Source organism: Pseudonaja textilis, unplaced genomic scaffold, assembly GCF_049901715.1.
Source record: "Pseudonaja textilis isolate UNSWEBS1 unplaced genomic scaffold, rPseTex1.2 PTEXSCF22, whole genome shotgun sequence".
Classification (NCBI taxonomy): domain Eukaryota; kingdom Metazoa; phylum Chordata; class Lepidosauria; order Squamata; family Elapidae; genus Pseudonaja; species Pseudonaja textilis.
The window spans coordinates 117,539-138,923 of NW_028262865.1; the positions used below are offsets into that span (position 1 = coordinate 117,539).

Genomic DNA, 21,385 nt, shown 5'->3' on the forward strand with positions numbered 1-21,385 from the left:
ATACCAATTTATATTTATCCCTTGTAACTCTAGTTCTTGCTTTGTTTTGAGTTCACCCTTTTCATTTAACATTTCTTCATATCTAATAATGTGTTTCTTTTTAAATAACTGTGGATATGTAAAAGCTTCTAATGTTGATAATCAGACTGATATTTTCATATAATGATAGTCTCTTATTTTTTCCCATACTGTTAATAAAGCATCCCTAATGTAGTGTCTTCTAATCTAAAATATCCACGTACCTTACTCTCTTTATACCACAAAAATGCATGCCACCTCAATTGTAAATCATGCCCTTCTAGTGTTAATAATCTGGCATTTTTCAGTACAATCCATTCCTTCATCCACATCAATATTGTTGCCTGATAATATAGTTCCCAATTGGGTAATCCAAAAACCCCTCTCACCCTTGCATCCTACAATAGTTTTATCTTAATTCTTGTCTTTTTCCCCTGCCAAATAAATTTCAACATCATTTTATTTAAATCTTCAAAGTATTTTTTTTTCAATCTTATTGGAATCATCTGAAATAAGTGTAATATTTTTGGCAATATATTCATTTTAATTGTTGCAATTCTACCTATTAAAGATAGTTGTAAGTTCTTCCATTTTTCCAAGTCCATCGCAATCTGTTGTAATAATCTCTAATAATTATCTTCTTTAAAGTGTTCCGCATCTAGCTGTCATTTGTATCCCTAAATATTTCACTTTTTTGTAATTTGAATATTTAATTTGTCCATTAATCTTTTCTTTTGTTTTTCTGTCATATTTTTCACCAAGATTTTTGTTTATTCTTTGTTTATTTTCAATCCTGCTACTTCACCAAACTCCTCTATTTCTCAGATCAACTTAGGGCCTGTTTCCAATGGTTCTTCCAATATAAAGACCAAATCATCTGCCAAAGCTTGTAATTTATAGTCTTCCTTTTTTATTTTCATTCCCTTTATTTCTTCATTTTTCCTAATGTTTCTATTCAAAACTTCCAAAGTCAGTACAAACAATAATGGGGATAGTGGACAGCCTTGTCTGATTCCTTTTTGAATGTTAACATTTTCTGTCAGTTCTCCGTTTATCATTACTCTTGCTGTTTGCTTGTTATATATCGCCTTTAATGCCTTAGTGAACCTATCTCCAAAACCCATCTCCTCCAGTTGCATCAACATAAACTGCCAATTCACATTATCAAACGCTTTCTGTACATCTAAGAACGCTAATGCCATTTGTTTCTCTGAGTGGGTTTCATAGTATTCCAGAGTACTCAATATTATCCTCATATTATTTTTTATTTGTCTCTTGGGTAGAAATCCATTTTGATCTGAGTGTATAAAATAGTTTAAATATCTTTTTAGTCTTTCTGCCATTATTGAAGCAAATATTTTGTAATCAGCATTTAGCAAGGATATTGGTCTATATTTTTTTTATTTGTTGTGGGTCAGTATCTTCTTTTGGTATAAGTGTAACATATGCCTCTGTCCATGAGTCAGGTACTTTATTTTTTGTCAAAACCTCATTCAATACTTCCAACATTATAGTTGAGATTACTTCCAGTATTGTCTTATAAAATTCAGCTGGTAGCCCATCCGGGCCAGGGACTTTTCCAATATTTTGCCTATTTATTGCTTCTGTCAATTCCATCGTTATTTTCTCATCTAACATGGTCTTTTACATCATCAGGTATTCTTGGTAATTCTGCCTCTTGTAGATATTGCTGTACTTAGTTTTCTAATATTGCCTCTTGATCGTATAGTTTCTCATAGTATCTCTGTACTGTTTTTTTCTTCTCTTCATTTTCATAACATAGCGTGCCATTTTCATCTATTAATTGTGGTATTCTTTTTTATTCTTTTTCTTTCTTCAGTTTATATGCTAGCCATCTACCTGGTTTATTTGCATTTTCAAAATAGTTCTGTTTAGCCCCTCTAATCTTTTGCACCAGTTCTTCTTTTTCCATTAGTCTAATTTTGTGTTTGATTATATCCATTTGATTTTTAATATTTTTGTGCTGTGGATGTCTTTGTAAATCCTTCTCCAGTTTCTTATGTTCTTGTTCTAAAGTTTGTTGTATTTGTCTCTTTTTAATGTTCCCTCTTGTTGTATAGGTTAGAATCACACCTCTGGTATTTGCTTTCATGGTGTCCCATACATTTTGTAATGAGGTTTCTCCTGATTTATTTTCTTTAAGGAAGAAAACCAATTCTTTTTCCAGGTTATTAATAAATTCTTTTTCTTTCAAAATTGAATTATTCAAAGTCCATCTTAATCTTTTCTTCTGTCCCTTCCATTTAATCCTTATTGAGTTTTGATCAGCCCAGATGTTTGTGTCAATATTTGCTTCCTGGATATTAGGTATTAAATCTGTTGACATCCAATATCTATTCTTGACCATGTTAGATGTCTATTTGAGTAAAATGTAAATTGTCTACTTTTGCTATTCAATTTTCTCCACATATCTTTAATACTCAGCTCCTCCACTATCTTGAAAAAAGATCTGGGTAGTATTTTTCTATTTTTCTTATTTGTTTTCTGTGTTTTATAGTCCAGTTCTGTGTTTACAATTGTGCTGAAGTCTCCAAAAATGCAAACCATATCATATTCCAGTTCAACTATTTTACTGTGTAGCTTCTTATAAAATTGGCCTTGCTGATTATTGGGAGCATAGATTGCAATTAAAAGTACTTTTGAGTTATTATTTATTATGTCAACCATCAATATTCTTCCTTCTTCATCTGTATAAATTTGCTTAGCTTTAATTGTATTTCTAATATATAAAACAACTCTTTTCTTTTGTTGTGCCAATGATGTAAATATATTCCCAATTCTATGGCAATTCAACAAATGTACATGTTGTCTTTTAATATGCACTTCTTGTAGGGAGATTATATCCATGTTTAATTTTCCAAGTTTATGAAATGTATTTTTCCTTTTAATAGCTGAATTTAGTCCATTTATGTTTATAGAAATTAGTTTCTTTTCCTCTTCCATTATTTATACTTTATAGGTATGATTTATTCTTGTTCATCTTTGTTCTCTTGGTTCTTTAATTATCATTTGACCACCTACTGCTCCCTCCTCCTGTCTCCTTTCCTCCCTTTGTTCCTTCTCCATTTCCTTTGCCATTTCTGCTCATATTTTGAGTTCCTCTTCTCTTGCTCTCTCATCCTCTGCTCCTCCGAAGTATTCATTATAGAATAATTCTGCTCTCTCAACTGAATCTATTCTGTGTCTTTGTTCTTGCCAGATGAACGTCAAACCTTCCGGAATCAACCATCTATAATTAACTTCTTTTTTGATTAACATCGTTGTCAGAAATTGGTATTCTTTTCTTAAATCTCTCACTTTCCTTGGTATTTGTTTCAAGGCTATGATGTTTTTTCCTTTGTACTTCAATAAATAATCTCTTGCTTTCTGCAATATCTCTGTTCTCATTGTTTTCTTGGTAAATCTCACATGTACTTCTCTAGGTAATTTATTTCTTATTTCATATCTGGTGTATACTCAGTATATTTCATCCATTCCATCCGTCATTTTTTCTTTAGTTATCTCCAAGGGCCCTGCTAAGATTTCTGTCATGATTTCTTTAAGGTTTTCTCCTTTTTCTTCCTCGATGTTTTGAAATCTTAAATAGAAACCAGCCTTTTCCATCTCCCAGAATATTGAATCTTTCCCTTTTTCACTTTCATCCATTGTCAATCTATTATCTGTTTCTCCTACTTTCTTATCTGTTTTATCACCTCTTTCTTCCATCTCTTCCATCTATTTTTTCTCCAAATATCATTAACACCTGTTGTATATCTCCTTCCATCTTCTCCATCTTTTCCTCCATCTTTTCCATTCTATCATCTGTATGGTTCCCTTGATCTTGTATTACTTGAAACATTGAGTTTATTTCTTGCATTGAAATTTCTTTTTCTTTCTCTTGCTGAAGCATCATTGTAATTGATCATTGACCAGCTGGGCTCAGGGATGAGGAGGTAGGAATTGATGATCCAGTAGGAATTCTTCTACTCATATCAAATCAAGTTATAATCCATTCGCAAAAGGCCCCCCCAAAATAAAAATAAATCTTCAGGTTCTTCTCTACCTTAATCCAATTTTATCCAAAAGAAGAAAGGATAAAAATAATGGAGTTAAAGGATCCAAAAACAGAAAAGGAAACTATAAATCCAAAAAAGAAATGGTGTAAAAATATATAAAATTCAAAAAGTCTAATATATGAAGAAAGAAAGAAAAACAGAAAAGAGATTTTCCCAAAAAAGTAAAGAGAGAAAAAATATAAATCCATCCACTTCTACATAAAACAGGAGAGGAAAAGGGAATAACAAAAAAGCAGCAAAAGATAAAAATAGAATCCAAAGATGCCAAATTATATCCACTTGTTAATCCACTTATTAGTCAAGCTATCAGTGAAGAAACAAAGAAAATATGGAAAAGGAAAAAAAATAGAAAAAAAGAAAACCAACATTCAAAAATTAATCCACATTGGAAAACTGGGCCAAAAGTAAAATAAGCCCAAGAAAAAAAGAGAGAGAAAATAAATCCAATGTACACTCCAGCAAAAATAGAATAAAGAACAAAAAAAGGAAGGTACCAGCTGTAATTTATAAATCCATGTCACTAAGTAAACCAAAATCTCAGTGTAATCTGTGTCAGTCCAGAAAGCCAGAATCCAAAGCCTATATATTATCCAAGGTCACAGTGTTCTTTCTTTCTTTTTCTTTATCTTATTCAGTTTTCCAATTGTATACCAGCTATATAAAAGCAACACCTGTTTTCAGTGCGGACTCATTATCTTTCTCCACTTCTCTGTAGTCAAAATAGCTTAATCTTTAAAGTCTATTGTACTTTTAAAAAAATTCCCCCCTGTGACCTCTAGATGGCAGTGTTGCTTAGCTTTCCGTACACTTGTATCTTAGTTACACTGTATCTCTGCTGAAAGTAAATAAAAGTCAAAGGAACAAAATACTTCAAAGATTTTAAACTAAGAGACAAAAAAAGTTCAATTTCTTCTTAATTTTTAAATTCAATCCAGTCCAGTCATTCAAAACAAAGAAACAAACAAAATATTCCTTTTCTTTAAAAAAAAAATAAAGTCCAAATAAAGTTGACAGCTCTTTGCCATTCGCCGCTACCCTTATCTTTCCTGTCTTCTTTCTTTCTTTAATAAATCTTTCACTTGGTGTACTCCTCTATCTTTTTTTTTTTAAATAAGAATTTCTCACCCAGACCGACACACCTTCTTCTTTCTGTTCTTCTTCCATTCTGAGGCTGGCACAGCTTCTTAGCGGCTCAAGATTAATGACCACTTCCCACCACTGCCAGACTGTAGGAGCTTTCCTGGATCAACCAGGGGCTTTGCGATGTCTCTGGGATCAACAGAATGCGCTCACTTACCATTTCTCCAGGACGGTTTGGGTCCACTGGGACCATCCAGCTGTGTGGGTATCAGTGTTTTTGTCAGAGCTCTGAGAAAAGCATCTTTCCACTGCTGCTCAAGCCCCGCCCTCTCCCATTCATAAATATGTTTAGAGCAATATATTAAAAAAACAAGAGGCCAAAGTAATAATTAACGGTGAGGTGACACGAGGTTTCACAATACAAAAAGGTACAAGACAAGGTTGTCCACTATCCCCACTGCTGTTTATCTTAACGTTAGAAGTGTTGACAAGAAACATTCGAAAAGAGGAACAAATTAAAGGACTGGAAATCAGACAAGAAAAGTATAAACTACAAGCCTTTGCAGACGATCTAGTTTTCATTTTAGAGGAGCCTCTAAAGTCCAGCATGAAGCTTATGGAGGAATTTGCAGAATATGGAGAAGTAGCAGGATTAAAAATAAACAAGGGTAAAACTAAAATGTTAGTCAAGAACATGACAAATAAACAAAAGGAAGAATTGACAAAAGAAATGAGTATCCAAATAGTGAAAAAAGTGAAATACTTAGGTATATACTTAATGGCAAGGTGCATAACCCTGAGAGAAGATAACTATACTAAATTAATAAATCAAATAAAGAAGAATTTAGAAAGATGGAAGAACCTGCAAATTTCCCTAATGGGTAGGATAGCTGTACTTAAAATGAACATCTTACCAAAGATCGTCTTTTTATTCCAAAATATCCTTATAAAATTAGAGAAAAGCTTCTTTGAAAATTTGAATAAATTAATGTCAAAATCCATATGGCAGGGAAAGAGGCCGAGAATCAAACTGAAATTAATGCAGGATACCAAAGAAAAAGGAGGATTTGGCCTTCCTGATTGGGAGTTATATTATCACACTGCAACACTTACCTGACTAAAAGAATGGATTAAGGCTGCTAACGTTGGAAGGCCATGATATTCAAGTGGGATGGCATGCCTTTCTTTGGTACAGAAAAGGCACAGCACATAAATACTTTCAGAGACACTATATAAGATAGGCACTATTAACGGTATGGAATAAAATTAAACACCAAAACTATATGGAAACCCCTATTTGGCTCTCTACATTAGAAGCATTAATACACCCAAATTTGATAAATATGGAGAAAATTGTATATAGATATATTAAAGGAGAAAGGAGAATTGAAAACCAGATCAGAACTGATAGCACAAGGGGTAAAACTGGAGTGGTGGTCCTACTTACAAATACAGACAAGATATACACAGGATGTGAAAACATGGGGCATTAATAAAGAACTAACAACATTAGACAAACTGTTGATAGGGACTGATTAAGGTGCTATATAGATATCTATTAGAATATAAACTGGAGGAAGAGCATGTCAGAGACAATGGTGGCATGGGCCAAAAATTTCGGATATAATATTGAATTGGCTAAATGGCAGAATCTTTGGGAGAATAATAGGAAATTAACAATGGCCACAGCGTACAAGGAAAATCTTTACAAAATGTTTTACAGGTGGCATCTTCCCCCAGCAAGGCTTGCCAAAATGTTCAAAAACTTATTGTCAAAATGCTGGAAGTGTAAGGATTTGCCAGTTACATTCTACCATGTGGTGGACACAAGGAAATATTGGTGACTGATACAGACATGGGTGGAGCAAATGGTGGGAGAACATATTCAATTTAAGCCAGAACTACAGAGGAATTATTGAGCCTGTCATCTGTACCTCTATAACTGTCTGGTTTGGTTCTGCAACCCAAAAAGATAGAAACAGACTTCAGAGGATAATTAGGACTGCAGAAAAAACAGTTACTACCAACCTTCCTTCAATCCAGGACCTGTATACTGCACGAGTCAAAAAGAGGGCTGTGAAAATATTTACAGACCCCTCACATCCCGGACATAAACTGTTTCAATTCCTACCCTCAAAACGACGCTATAGAGCACTGCACACCAGAACTAGACACAAGGACATTTTTTTTCCCGAAAGCCATCACTCTGCTAAACAAATAATTCCCTCAACATTGTTCAACTATTTACAAAGTCTTCACTACTATTACTGTTAATCTTCTCATCACTCCTTATCCCCTCCCACTTGTGACTATATGACTGTAACTTTGTCGCTTGTATCCTTACAATTTATATTGACTGTTTCCTATTAAGTGTTGTACCTTATGATTCTTGACTCTTGACAAATGTATCTTTTCTTTTATGTACACTGAGAGCATTTGCACCAAGAAAAATTCCTTGTGTGTCCAATCACATTTGGCCAATGAAGAATTCTGTTCTGTTCTGTTCTGTTCTGTTCTGTTCTGCTCTGCTCTGCTCTGCTCTGCTCTGCTTTACTCTACTCTACTCTACTCTACTGTACTCTACTCTACTCTACTCTACTCTACTCTACTCTACTCTATTCCTCTTAGGAATAATGACAGAAAGCTACAGCAAAGGTATAACATATCTAATAACTAGCTTGATACCCATGCTTCGCTACAAGGTTGGGCTTAGTTTTTGGGGAGGAAAATAAGGGGGGGGTTAAATCTGCCTCTGCCTACCAGCATCCATTGGTATTCATCTTGCTAGTGTCCTGTCAGTGTGTGAGAGAGTTGAGGGCTGTTTGGAAACTGAAGCAGTAGTTGCTGTGTGAGCAAGGAGACAGCAAGGAGCCTGGGTGTGGCTTAGCTCAACTGTTCTGTAGTAAAAGTACTTGCTGCTGTGAAAGTAAAACTGAAACAGAAACTCCTCTCCTCGTGTTTTGCATTTGGAAGAGATTTCTTTTAATGTGGGGAGGGGAAGTAGAACTCCTTAGCATCAGATTGTGTTAATAATAATATAGGAAATACTAATGCTCTGAGGGTCATTTTGAAAAATCCTTTGTTAGGAAGCACCTAGAAGACAAGAGGAACATAAAAGGATTTTAACAATTGAAGGTCATGATCTACAAGCAGGGTGGCATGCCTTCCTATGGGATAAAAGAAATAAAGACACACTCATATTTTTACAGACATCAGATAAGGGAATCACTAATACAAAAATGGGAAAAAACAAAAAGAAAACACTATATGAAATTACTGGGTTGGGTCTCACCTATGGAAGTGTTGGAAGAATTATCCTTCTGGGTTCAGTTCCAAGTGGGGAAAAAGACACTGGAAACATGGAGGCTGTTTGGAAAGATGGTTTTAATGGTGGACAGGACCACATGGCCTGGAGCTCCAAAGTGAAAGGGATGATCACACAGGGGTGGGATTCAAATTTTTAACAACCGGTTCTGTGGGCGTGGCCTAGGTGGTGGGCGTGGCTTGGTGGTCATGTTATTGGCTGAGTGTGGCCAACTCAATATCACTCACATCGAGGCATGCATCTCCTCGCCTGGCCTCTCATGACTGTGGGGATGCTGCAACAGTCATGTGAAAAATGGTCATAAGTCACTTTTTTCAGTGCCATTGTAACTTTGAATGGTCACTCCACACAAGCAAAGTACCAGCAAAGGAGGGAAAAAAACCTCCAGAGACATTCCTGAGACAGGTAGTCTAGTGCTGCCAAGAATGTGAATAAGGGTTAACGGAGAGGCAGTTTCTGTAAGCAACACCAGAATATTTCCTTCCTGCATTCCTTACAGGATTAGGCCAGTAATTTCTTCTAACAACTGTTCTCCAAACTGCTTAGAATGTTAACAACCAGTTCTAGTGAATAGGTGCGAACTGGTAGAATCCCACCCCTGTGATCACATGCTTCAAAGTGAAAAGACAAGGGGGGGGGCAAGATGCTGAGAGACCCTTATATACCCTCTGTTGGGCCCCACCTTAGTGTTTCCTGTTCCTATGCAAGAAATGTATCCCACTAGCTGTCAGACTCCCAGGGGCAGGGGTCTTAACTAACTTTGTAGGCTTTGTCTGGACCACATGGCTTCACCTGAGTGTTGGCTGGTACAATCTTCCCAGGCCAGGTGGTGAGATGGGTAGAGGCCTTTATTATGTAGAATACTCTGGCCTAGGCCTTAATGGCCCATTAGCAAAGGTGCGGGGGCTGAGTTTCTGCCTCTCTGAGGTGAGTTTCTGTTCTGACCCAAACCCTTTTCCAAGAAAACAAACACGAACCAAAGGGAACAGAAACCCTTTAATGATTCTTCCACCCCTCCCCTTAAAAGGCTGCTGCAAACTAATTAACTTTGATAAACACAAGCCTCGTCAAAACTGTGCAAAGCTGCCAAGAATAACAGATAAGAAATATTTTACAACACAAGTTTCTTCAAATACCAACTTAAGATACTGCAATGTCCACGAGGCTGGAGTTTCAAAAACATTTTTGCTTCCTACAAAGAACGTTTGATTCACAGCTGGCTTTTATCTTCTTGAAGGAGGGGCCATTACCTTGCAGCCTTACTCCCGAGTTGCCCATGCTGCTGCAGCTGCTCTTTCCTACGAGCAGCCCTGCATGCACGCGCACTTGGCACAGGCTCCTTGCGAACCTTCTCATCGCTGCTGCTAGCCCCCACAATCTCTGAAGGCTGCAGTCAACTCCCTAATGGTCCTGGCCCATCATCTGAGTTCTCGCTCTCCTCAGCTGTCCACACCTGCTGCTGGCTAACCACAAGTTTCTGCTTCTGGGTTTCTACTCTTTTTAGGGGAAATATTCTGCCTTTTTAAATATTTCCCAGGATATTTCGTTTTTCTAGGAGAGGGGTGGGTGTTAACTTCCTACAATCCCTCTTTTTTTTTTTTCAAAACAGGTGAATGTTTTGACAAAAGATTAAAAGGTGATCAGATCAGGGAGATTTGATGGGTGCTTTTAATTCTTCTGATGCAAAGGAGGAGGCATTGATAAAGAGGCAACAGAAAAGGATTTCTTCAGTGGCTCCCAAAAAGCTTTCAACCATGAAGGTCTAGCAGCCTGGGAAAAGTTCTGGATTTTTTTTTGCTGTATCCAATTTTTCATGCCAATTAATTTTCAGGTGTTTGATGTACTTTTTTATGAGCTTAGTCAGGTTGTAAGCACAAGCCCCTACATTCTCCACAGCCTTTAAATTACAGGCTGCCCATTTCCAAGGTTATGTCTGCTACCTGCCTAGCTCTTGGCTTCCAGGGTTTGTGAGGCCAAATTGAGGTTAGCCAGTATGCAATCCAGGCTATTTAGTATTTTTAAAATTACACACAATGAGCCCTGGGACTTCTACTCATGAGACCACCAGTGAAACACATCCTGCTTTACTGGGCAACATCATTTGTGAGTCACAGTCAGGGCTTGGGGTTTGGAGATCTCTTTTCTGCTACCTCTTCAAGTGAGGGAATTGCCTGAGGGGGATGCCCCCTCCCCCATGGTATTAGCAGGGAGTTTTGCTTGGGCCTTAATGCCATTAAACCAGCAAAAAAAAAACAATAAACACAAAAAAGGGAAGCTAGGAGCAGCAAAATAGCTAGGAGCAGCTTTGTTTGGAGGTACGTGAAAGGGATAACCTCTAATTCTGAATGGTGTGTCTCTGTGTGTGTGCTTGTGTATGCAGCTACTTTTACAATACAGACAATACAAACATGCTGGACAATTTTCCCTCCCATCAGACAGAAGTCCAGGGTGTTCAGAACTTGCTGGGCCAGCCACTCCCAAATAAAATCCTTACATGAGTACATTAAACTGGTTACAATATAAATGATACAAGAAAGAAAACATTACAATGGATTTCACATTACAATTGTTGAGGTAATTCCCCGTTAGGAGAATGAGCGCATACAGGGAGACGTATTGAGAGAAGTGTTTGAATAATACACACACAGCACACAGATACACTGTACAGTAAATGTAGGTTTTTACTTCCAGAAAGGTTTAAGCAAAGTTCAAAATAAGCAGTCCAAAGTCATTCACAGGTGTTGTGACTCCGGAGTTGGAATCTGTTCGTTGGCAGATGTGAGCTCAAGCGAAGAGGATATGGCAGTGAATTATGAGCCGGCACTGCTGAACGATTTGGATTGTAGTCAGGATGAGGAAATGGATTTAACTCGGAGAGACGAACCTGATTTAATAGAGATGTCAGGACCTTCGACCTCCTCTGATTCTTCTCCTCTGGCTGAGCAACAGCCGGGAATAGCTAACCAGGAACACATGCGAGAGTTTTCCAGTGAGGAAGAGAATTTGGAAAGATCCTGGTTAGATGTGAGAAATAGGCAGAGGATGAGGCGTCAATCTCAATTAGGGAGGAGGCGTCAAGCCAGTTACTAATTAAGGAGATTAACATGACCCCATAGAGGATAAAAGGAAACAGCTTGGCTGGCGAGCTTTGCCAGAAGCAAAGTGATTTATGGGAGTGAACACACGAAGAGAACTCTTTGAGGCTTTGGGATTTATAGCCACATCAGGTTTGCCAGACAGAGTTTGGATTTATTGCTGAGGACTGAAAATACTGCAGCAGTCCTCTTGTGAGAGTTTGCTTTTTGGTTTGTGATATTTCTGGAACTGCTTGTTTCGTTTTGCTCACCTGCATTTAAAGGGGAGACATAACACACAGGTAAGTCAGTCAGTTTTCAGTCCAGGGATAATCCAGTAACAAAGTCCAGTGTCAAAAACAGTTCAGTATCAGACTTACATCAAATCCAGGAATATATGAGTCAATTAGAAGGAACGGCAATATTCTCCAACAGAAGGAAACAGAGAGACTCACTCAGACACACTCTCTTCTGAGACTAAGACAACCCAGGTTTTTGGATCCATCTTATGGCTGTTTGAGAAACTACACCCAATTACAAAGTTTGCATTTTCTTAAAGATACAGTATTAAAATGTCTATCCTGGTTTATATATTTTCAACCCAAATAGCTGTTAGGTGACTTATATTCCTAACAACAATGAATTTCAAATTACAATGAATTTCCACTTTCCTCCCATAATCTGTCTTCTGGGGATTGAAAAGAGTCTTTTAGTCTTTTACTGTTCTATCTCAGGGTCCTTTCCCTCATGTCTCTGGGTGGCATAGGCTTGGCCTGGTGGTATGGGTGGTCAGTCAGGCTTGGGAAGGTCTGCCCCACTTTGGTTGCTGTAATGACTTTCAGTGGAGGCTGGATCCAGACCCAATTCTTTGGCTCCAATGGATGGAATGTCTCCTCTAGGGGGCAGCATCTGTTTCCACATGTGGCAGGGCTGAAAGACAAAGAACAAGGGTCCCCTCCCCCCTTTGCTGGTAATTCTACCAGGAAAGGCTTTGTTTGCAGGATAAGACACTTTTTTGGGGGGGCGTGTAAATAGCTTGCAGGCAGGGTTTGAGGAAAAGAAAAACAACAACACATCAGTATTGCACTTACTAAACAGATAAATCAGTTTCAACAAAATGGAGACACAACAGATGAGAAAGGAAAAAAACTGGATTCACATGCTTCAGGAAAAGGATGAACAGGTAAAATCATTTAAACACACAGTAAATGCAAGGATGAAACTTTTCTTGGAAATGAACTTAAAACATTCATTAATAACCTTGGGTTTTTCTTAAAAGCACAGAGAGGAAAGAAAATTGAACTCTGTTCCTCTTCCAGTCTAGTTGGCCAGACCAAACTAGGCAAAGACATTTTCTTTTCCCTTCCGTGCTTCCAACTCTTTTTAAAATTTTAAAACAATTTAAAATTCACATCTGAAGGGATCAGAGACACTTAACAGTTGCAACAGTTATCTCGAGGACACACAAAGACTTAGACACACACACAAACACAAACAAGGACAAAGAGAGGAAAACAAAACTCTTGAGGTTTACACACACACTGATCATTCCCCCAATAAATCTCTGTTAAATTGAGGAAGACACAAATCTTAAGGAACAAACCACATGGTTGCATAGGAGACAAAGAGGCACAGAAACAAACAAACAAAAATCCCAGGTGATCCTGTTTATATCTTGCCCTTTTCTTTCATTTTTTTCTTTTTTTAAGTACCTTTATTTAGTCACATTGGTATCCCTCAGCAAAGCCCATTCTCTACATATACATTTTGCTTTTTTTCATCCCAGCTAGGGTTGGCATTGCCGCTCATCCCAAGCCTCCAATAACTCTCCCAGGGGGGTTCCATTCAGGACCCTCGAACTGCCGCTTCTCATGTTTCCCCTTCCAATATGGGGTTTCACACTTTGGTTTAGTCGGGTCAGTCGGCTATCAGTTTCAGACAAAAAGGTGCCTGGGGGAGACTTTGGATTCCCTTTACAAAGTATGTGTACACCCCTCCGAGAGAACACTCCAGCCACGTTTTTCGGACTGGGGGAAAACATTCTGTAAAGACTTCCTCTCCCCAAAAAAGACAGTCAGGGAAAATTTTCTGCCCCCTCAGAAAGTACTGGCACTCCTCTTCCAGCTCAGGTTCTTGGATTTGGTAGAACTCAAATCCGGGAGGGCTTGCTGCTCTTCTGCAGACAAGTACTGGCTCTCCTATTACTTCAACTTCCTAATTACTTAAATTCATAATTACCTAAACTCCTGGGGTTGGCTTTTGGGATACACTGGACAAAAAACCAACAAAAAATTTCTTCCCTCCCTTCAATCATAACCCACTCAGCTTTCCCTCTTATATACAGAAGGTCCTGCACTCTGATGCCCCCCCCCCTGCTTTTCCTGTCCTCATGGTCACGGCTCTGTGGAACTAGCAACAGGCAAGAGGGCGGCTAGAGGCCAAACAAAGAAATGAGATCCAGCTGCTGTCCTAGGGTGAAGCTACTCACTCACACACTCTTCCTCCTTCCCTAACAAAAGGTCCTGTGCTCTGGCAAAACCCCCATGCTCTCCAGACTCTTGGTCTTTCTGCAGTTAGGAAATGCACAGAGGAAGCAAGATCCAGTTGTGTTTGGGAGAAGGACCCTCTTACTCACACATGCAGGCATAGACACATTTCCCATGCTTTAAATTTAGAGGTACTCACCTTCCTTCCAAGCAGCCTTTGAGCTCAACACTCAAAACCCCCTTAAAACTTTTTTTCCAAAGGGCCAAGGTCCAGGAAATCACCCACAGACTCAACGGGTCTGCTTGCCGGCAAGGGAATCTTACCTGGGCCCCTGGTCCATTGGTTAGGTTAGCTTGGAGTCCCATCTGGGGTGCCAAATTGTTGAATTATCCTTACGCGTTGTTCCAAGTGGGGAAAAAGACACTGGAAACATGAAGGCTTTTGGAAAGATGGTTTTAATGGTGAACAGGAATAACTTGGAGCTCCAAAGTGAAAAGGATGATCACATGCTTCAAGGTGAAAAGAGAAGGGGGGGCAAGTTTCTGCCTCTCTGAGGTGAGTTTCTGCTTCTGAGCTTCTACTCTTTTTAGGGGAAATATTCTGCCTTTTTAATATTTCCCAGGATATTTCATTTTTCTAGGTGAGGGGTACGGCTCCTGGGGGGTTGAGCCGTTCAGCATCTTCAGGCATCGCTGCCAGCTGCTTCCTGCAGCTCAGGAGTTCTGTGCTCTTGCCGCAGCTGCTCCGGCCTCCTCGATGCACAGAGGCAGGAGGCAGCAGCCACGACGTGGGTTTGCTAGGCAGACTGCAGGATAAAAATCACCCCTGCCCTGCTTGGCCCCGCCCATGCCCGCCTGGTCGCACCCATGTCTCATTTAAAGCTCTTGTTTAGCTTAGCTCCGAGACAAAAAAAAAATCCTGATGAGCGGGACTTCTATTTCTAAGCAGGAGAGAAAGGCACAGTCACCTGAAGCGACTCCCCTTGAGCGGGGAGAAAGGTTGGGATTTAATCCCCTTTACACTCCGAAAGTCCCTTATACCCTCCCGCCTCATCTCTCAGCGCCTCTTCTCCACATACAGGAGCTGCATTCTCCTGGTGATTGGCTAGCCCTGCGGCTGAGGGGAAAAGTGAGGAGGCAGCCCTCCTCCTCCCCTCGGTTCATCTACAGGCAACAGTGCATGTCGCCAGAGAACTGGGATAAAGGGAGACAGAGAGAGAAAGGGAGAAAGAAAGAGAAACAGGGAGAAAGGGAGTTGAAAGAAAAAGGGAGAAAGGGAGAGAGACAGAGAGAGGGGGGAGAAAGGGAGAAAGAGGGAGGGAGAAGTGGAGATGTAAAAGGGAGAAAGAAAGATGAAAGAGAGGGAGAAAGGGAGAAAGAGAGACAGAGAGAGGAGGAGAAAGGGAGAAAGAGAGACAGGGAGAAAGGGAAATGAAAGAAAAAGGGAGAAAGAGAGACAAAAGAAAGAGGGAGAAAAAGATGAAAGAAAAAGAGGGAGAAAGACAGAGATAAAAAGAGAGGGAGAGAGATAAAATGTTGCTTCTTATGGGAAAGGGGAGTTACTAAGCAAGAACCCCCTCCTTACTCTACCCCACCTGAAAGGGGAGAGGGGGTCTCTTTGTTGTTATTTGAATAAAATGAAATCCACTATTTGTACCTAGTGTGGCTGTCCTTTATTTCCTGCTTTTTCAACCTCAGCTGCTTTTGCGGCACAGCTGAGGTTGAAAAAGCAGGAAGAGGATTTTCAAATGCTGTGCATCTGGGGGAGGGGCTGATGTTGTGACGAAACGACATGCGATTCTGGGGCCCCAGAACTGGCACCAATACCACCGTAGCTGAGGGTTCCATCTGGAACAAAACCGTCCCGTAGAGATGGTGAACAAGAAGAGTGCAGCCTGCTGATCCCAGGGATATCGCAAAATCCCTGGTTGATCCAGGCAAAGCCCTTCAAACCGGCTGCGGAAGGAAGCAGCCATTAAAGCTGCTGAAAGGTTGAGACAGCTCCGGAACGGAAGAGAAGAACGGAAAGTGTATCAGCTCTGGTGAGACTTTTAAATTTCTTTTTTTTCTTTTTAAGAGAAAGCACCCTAAGAGGGAAAGACTTAAGAATGTTGAAGACAGAAGAACAAGCAGCGAAATTAAACCTGAAGTCAGAAGAATTGGTTGATGGATTTCAAAGACCAGTCAACATGGAGACCAGACTGATAAAAAAGTTGGAGAAATAGTAGATTGACAACAGTGGAACAGGAAAAGGAAAAAGGAATGCTGGGCTGGGAGATCGAGAGAGCTGAATTCTACTTGAGATTCCAGAATACTGAAGAAGAAAGGGGAGAAAACTTAACAGGAATAATGGCAGAAATCTGGAGATACCTGAAGAGAAAATGATGGATGGTATAGATGAAGTATTCTGAGTATTCACAAGATATGCTATGAGAAATAAATTACCAAGAGAAGTCCATGTGAGGTTCACTAAGAAAGCAATTAAAACGCAAATATTGGAGAGAGACAGAGATGACCCATTGAGATACAAAGGGAAAGATAATAGTTCTGAAACAAGTACCAAGGAAAGTGAGAGAGTTGAGAAGAGAATATCAATTCTTGATGAAAATATTAATTAAAAAAGAAATGAACTATGATGGCTAGTACCAGAAGGCTTAACCTTTATCTGGCGAGAACAACGGCATAGATTAGATTCAATAGAGAAGGCAGAACTTTTTTATGATGAATTCTTTAGAGGGAAAGAAGAGGAGAAAAGACGAGAGGAGGAGACAGATAAATCCCAAAGGGAGATAGCGGAGTTAAGAGATAAAGAAAAAAGAGACGAAATATTACAAGAAGAAGAAGCAGTTGCTGGAAGAGAGGAGCCTAGAGAACCTAGAGAGCAAAGATCAACGAGAACAATAAATCCTATATATAAAGCATAAGCAATGGAAGAAAAGAAATTGATTTCAATTAATATAAATGGATTAAACTCACCCATCAAAAAGAAAAAGATACTCCACAAATTGTGGAGTAAGTGGACACAAATTGTGGAGTAAGTGGACAGTTTGATTTCACAGAAGTGTGATTGACTTGGAGTTAAATTGTGTTGTTTAAGTGTTCCCTTTGTTTTTTTGAGCAGTGTATTTAACTGCAAGATGTGGAACTTTGAAAGAAGACAATAACGTTAAACTTAAAAAAACAGATTGCAATAGATCTAAAAAACTGGCAGAATCTACAATTATCTTTGATAGGGAGAATATCTACAATTAAGATGAATATATTACCAAGGTTATTATATCTGTTCCAGACTATTCCAATTAAATTAGAGAAAGAAGTTTTTATGGATTTAAATAAAATAATATTGAAATACATATGGCAGGGGAAGAAGGCAAGAATTAAACTTAAGTTGCTACAAGATGCTAGAATAAGAGGAGGATTTGGCTTACCTAATTGGGAATTATATTATCAGGCGGCGGCATTGATATGGGTCAAAGAATTGGTTTTGTTAAGGAATATTAGATTATTAACATTAGAAAATCGTGATCTATTACTGGGATGCCATGCTTTTTTATGGTATAAAGAAAGTAAAACTCATGGTTATTTCAAGAGACATTATATACCAGATTCTTTATTGTTGATATGGGAAAACATAAGAAAACATTATATGAAAATGCCAGTCTGGTGGTCAACTACAGAAGCATTTTCATACCCAGTTGTTTATAGAATGGAACACACGGTTAGATATGGTGAAATTTTAAATGAAAAGGGTGAACTCAAATCTAGAGCAAAAAAAATTCCAATAGAGGAAAAGGTAATTAAGAAAATGATGGAATGCGCAGAAATGAGTAAATTGACATTAGCAATCAGAGAGCAAGAAGATAAAGAATATTATAAAATTTGGGATTTATTTTATCAATGGCTAGATAAGAAAATAGAGAAGTAAACTATGTTATGGAAAGGAATAGTATAATATGTAAGATAATATAATGTAATTATGTTATATAATTGAGTATAAGGAAATGAATTACGACCCCAGGTTTGTTAAAATAGAGATTTGCTTGATAAGAAATATATACATTTTTAGTTGGATCTAATAACGATACAATAACAACACACTATAACATAATATGTATAGTTGACTTATGTAATATGAATGTATATTTGGAAGGGAAGACTGTTGATATTGTGACATTGCACTAAAGAAATGTACCAACCAACACACTGTATTTTGGAAGATGGTTTTATGTTGATGTTTTATGTTTGTTTTTGTTTTTTAAAAAAAATAAAAAACATTATTAAAAAATGTTGTGCACCCGCGTGCAGCACTTGCCAGCTGTCTGGGTGGCACAGCTGATTTCTTGCAAACACTGTGCACGCATGCACAGCACTCATCAGGCGTGGTCGCGTGCACAGCACACGGCCGCGCGCAAAACGCATGCTCACCAAACCAGTTGTAACACTGGTTGGATCCCACCCTTGCATGTTGGCACTTCACAATAAATAAGTGGGTTTTGGGTTGCAGTTTGGGCACTCGGTGCCGAAAAGGTTCACTGTCACTGTGCTATGCCGTTTCTGGCTCTAGGTTTCAGCTTCAGGTACTGAAGTATTATCCACATGTCCTCCACATCTGGAAGTATTGGTACTTTTAAGATGGAAGCCTAATGTTTTTGCCATGTTCCTAATGAACCCCCCCAACCACTTTCAATTTTTGTTATTTCTCTATTTCTGAGGCAAGGAGAAGCAAACAGGAAAAAAACGGTTTCGCTTTGTGTGGTATAGTCAATTTGGGAAATCTCAGGACTGAGAAAATGTCATGTTTCCTCGTTTCTGGCCACCAACAAAAGTGAGGAAGGGCACACAGTTTTGCCCCTTCTCCCTTTCCCTCTTCCCCCGGATTTCCCCCTCTGCCAAAGGAAAAGGCAAGGTTTCCCAAGACAGCAAAAGACAATGTCGCGCTCTGGCTGTCAGCTGCAAACGCCTGCAAGGCCGAGCCTCTTCTTTCGCCTCAGTGCTTTTACTCAGAATACCCCTCCAACCTTCCAGAATAAAGTGGTTTCCAGCCTTGGAGGACGGCGCTGCAACGGATCCTTCCTAGGTGTCTCGCGAAATGGCCATTGGGCACCTCGGGGGCTCTTAATACGAGCTTTAGGCAGCGGTGCCAAGCGCGGCTGAGAAGGTCCATCTTCGCACCTGCTTGAATTGAACTTCTTGCGCATCCCTTCCCCAAGCAAACTACAAGCTGGACCCAGCAATTTTCAGACCGAGGTGCACAGTTCATTCCCCCACCCCCACCCCGTCTGCTTTGTGTGCGGGACAGCTGGCGTACAGCACCTCCTTATGGGCGTCGGGCCAGAAGCCTCATTGGAATTCAGGAGCTCCAGTGCTTGAAATATTCATGCGCCTTCCAGATGGGTTGCATTACAACTCCCGCCTAGCAGGTGGCTCAGAATGATGAGAGTTGCGGTCCAATATATAAAAAGCGCGCCAAATTGTGCCTGCCCTCCTACAAGTAAATCTTACTTAAAAGACCTACTTTTCAAACAGGACTGCACTGTTATGGGTATCGTTTCGGAGTCCGTTTTAATCTCGTCCCAGGCAGTTTTCCCAGAGGCTCCAAAAGACCGGACCTTTTGGGTTAGAACGGGAAAATAAATGCCAGATTTATACCAAAAGCGTCACTGCTTGGCCATCTTGAACCAGGCTGCAATTTTCTCTGGCGCCGGTAAATTCCATCCTTGAGCGCGAGAGCAGTCAACCTGTTTAGTCAGGGAGCAGACAAGAGAAAAAGCCTCAGCCAGTGGCCCGGGATTGTTCGCGGCTTGCGAAGCATTCTCGAGAGTTGGTTTTAGAAGTGCCAGGAAAAGTGCCTATCGGATCACGTTCATTTCACTTACGGAAACAACTGATACAGGGGGCGGGGCGGACACCCAGCGTCCGGGAATACCAACGTCGCATAAAAGCGAGCGCTGTCAGCTCAACGGAAGCCTCCGATGCTTTCCGAAGGCAAATCAGAATCGGACCCAGAGAATGCGAGCGCGCAGTCTGTACCTTTCACGGCAAGAGATTTCCGGCGTTGAACGGAAACGGCCTATGCCACTCCAAAAAGAGACTCTCAGAATCTGGAAGGGAGGTAGGCGGGGCTTACGCCTAAAAAAGAGGAAGGTTATTAAAACAAATTATAGGGGAGGAGTTTGGTCGGAAGGAGTCGACGTTAAGCGAAGGCGGTGGCGTCCCAGGTTCCCGGATGTAATCGGACGGCGGTAGTATTGGAAGCAGTGGCTGGCGGGAGGGGAAGGCGGCAGCGGCGGGGAAGTCGTCGTCTTTCCTAAGTGTGCTTGTTGTGCAGCGCTGCCTGTCCTTGCGAGTGCGGAGAGGAGATGGGCCCGTGAGCGCCGCTTCCTCTCACAGCTGAGCTGCCTGAGCCACCCCTCCTCCCTCCCTTCCCCGTCCTTGGTCAGAGCGCTGCTTCCCCCTCCTCCCTCGGCGGCGTCCGTGGCCCGGCCGCGCCCTTTTGGTCCCCTCAGTCTCTCACACACAGACCGGGCATTGATGGTAATGTATGCGAGGAAACAGCAAAGACTCAATGATGGGTAAATACCCGTATCGCGTCCTGACCTCCCCGACTGCGCCTCTGTCGCTGTTGCCCCCCCCCCCCCCCAAACCCCGCGGTCCCTCCATGCTAATCGCCGGTAACAGTCGCTCGCTAACGTTATCCGTATTTCTGTCCGTCTCTCTCTTCCAGCTGTCACGACCGCAAGGGGGACTCGCAGCCCTACCAGGTACTGACTTCGCCCGCCACAGTCCCCACACTGAGCGACCCGTGGCGGCAACAACTAGAGTGTGGGAGGGCGAGCTAAACTAATCGAGCGCAGGCTTCCGCCGACGCTGCAGGCCGCACACAAGCCGCCCCTTCGTCCTGCGCGCGGCCGGCCGGGGAAGGAGGAAGAGTGGGCGGTTGCAGTTGGTTTCGTTCGCCGAGCGCGGGGTGCCTGAGGAAGACAGCGGTAGGGAGGGGCCTAGGTCCTATGGTGGACGGGAGGACAGCATTGTTTCTTTTTCTCCGGAAGAAAGCGGTGGGAAAGCGGTAAGGCAGCTGTTTATAGGCACTCTTCCTTAAAACAATAAAGGACCCTTACCCGTAGGGGAATTCTAGTTCTTCAATCCTCCTATTCATAAAGACCTTGTAAATTAGGAGTGGTGTAGGTAGGTACTCAGATGTTTGGAGACTCCTCGGAGAGTGCCACAACTTTAGTTTGTAGTTGGCTTTTCTTCAGACATTTTTACTCCACCCTGGAGAACTGAAAGATTCTGCTGCTTGGAATGCAGCTCGGAAATGCCAAGTAC

At 40.7% G+C, this 21,385-nt stretch overlaps 1 protein-coding gene across 14 annotated transcripts in view; it reads left to right on the forward strand.

Annotated features, from left to right (window-relative positions):
• Positions 1 to 20,090: 20,090 nt before the first annotated feature.
• LOC113450252 (WW domain-containing adapter protein with coiled-coil-like) overlaps positions 20,091 to 21,385 on the forward strand; it is a 137,048-nt gene continuing 135,753 nt past the window's right edge. For 6 of the 14 annotated variants that reach the window (XM_026721408.2, XM_087918918.1, XM_087918919.1 and 3 more), the window contains exons 1-2: positions 20,260 to 20,631; positions 20,784 to 20,820. In XM_026721408.2, coding sequence (XP_026577193.1) covers positions 20,591 to 20,631; positions 20,784 to 20,820 — 78 coding nt within the window. In that variant the 5' untranslated portion in view covers positions 20,260 to 20,590. The other 8 variants (XM_026721412.2, XM_087918925.1, XM_026721415.2 and 5 more) reach the window with 7 other exon arrangements.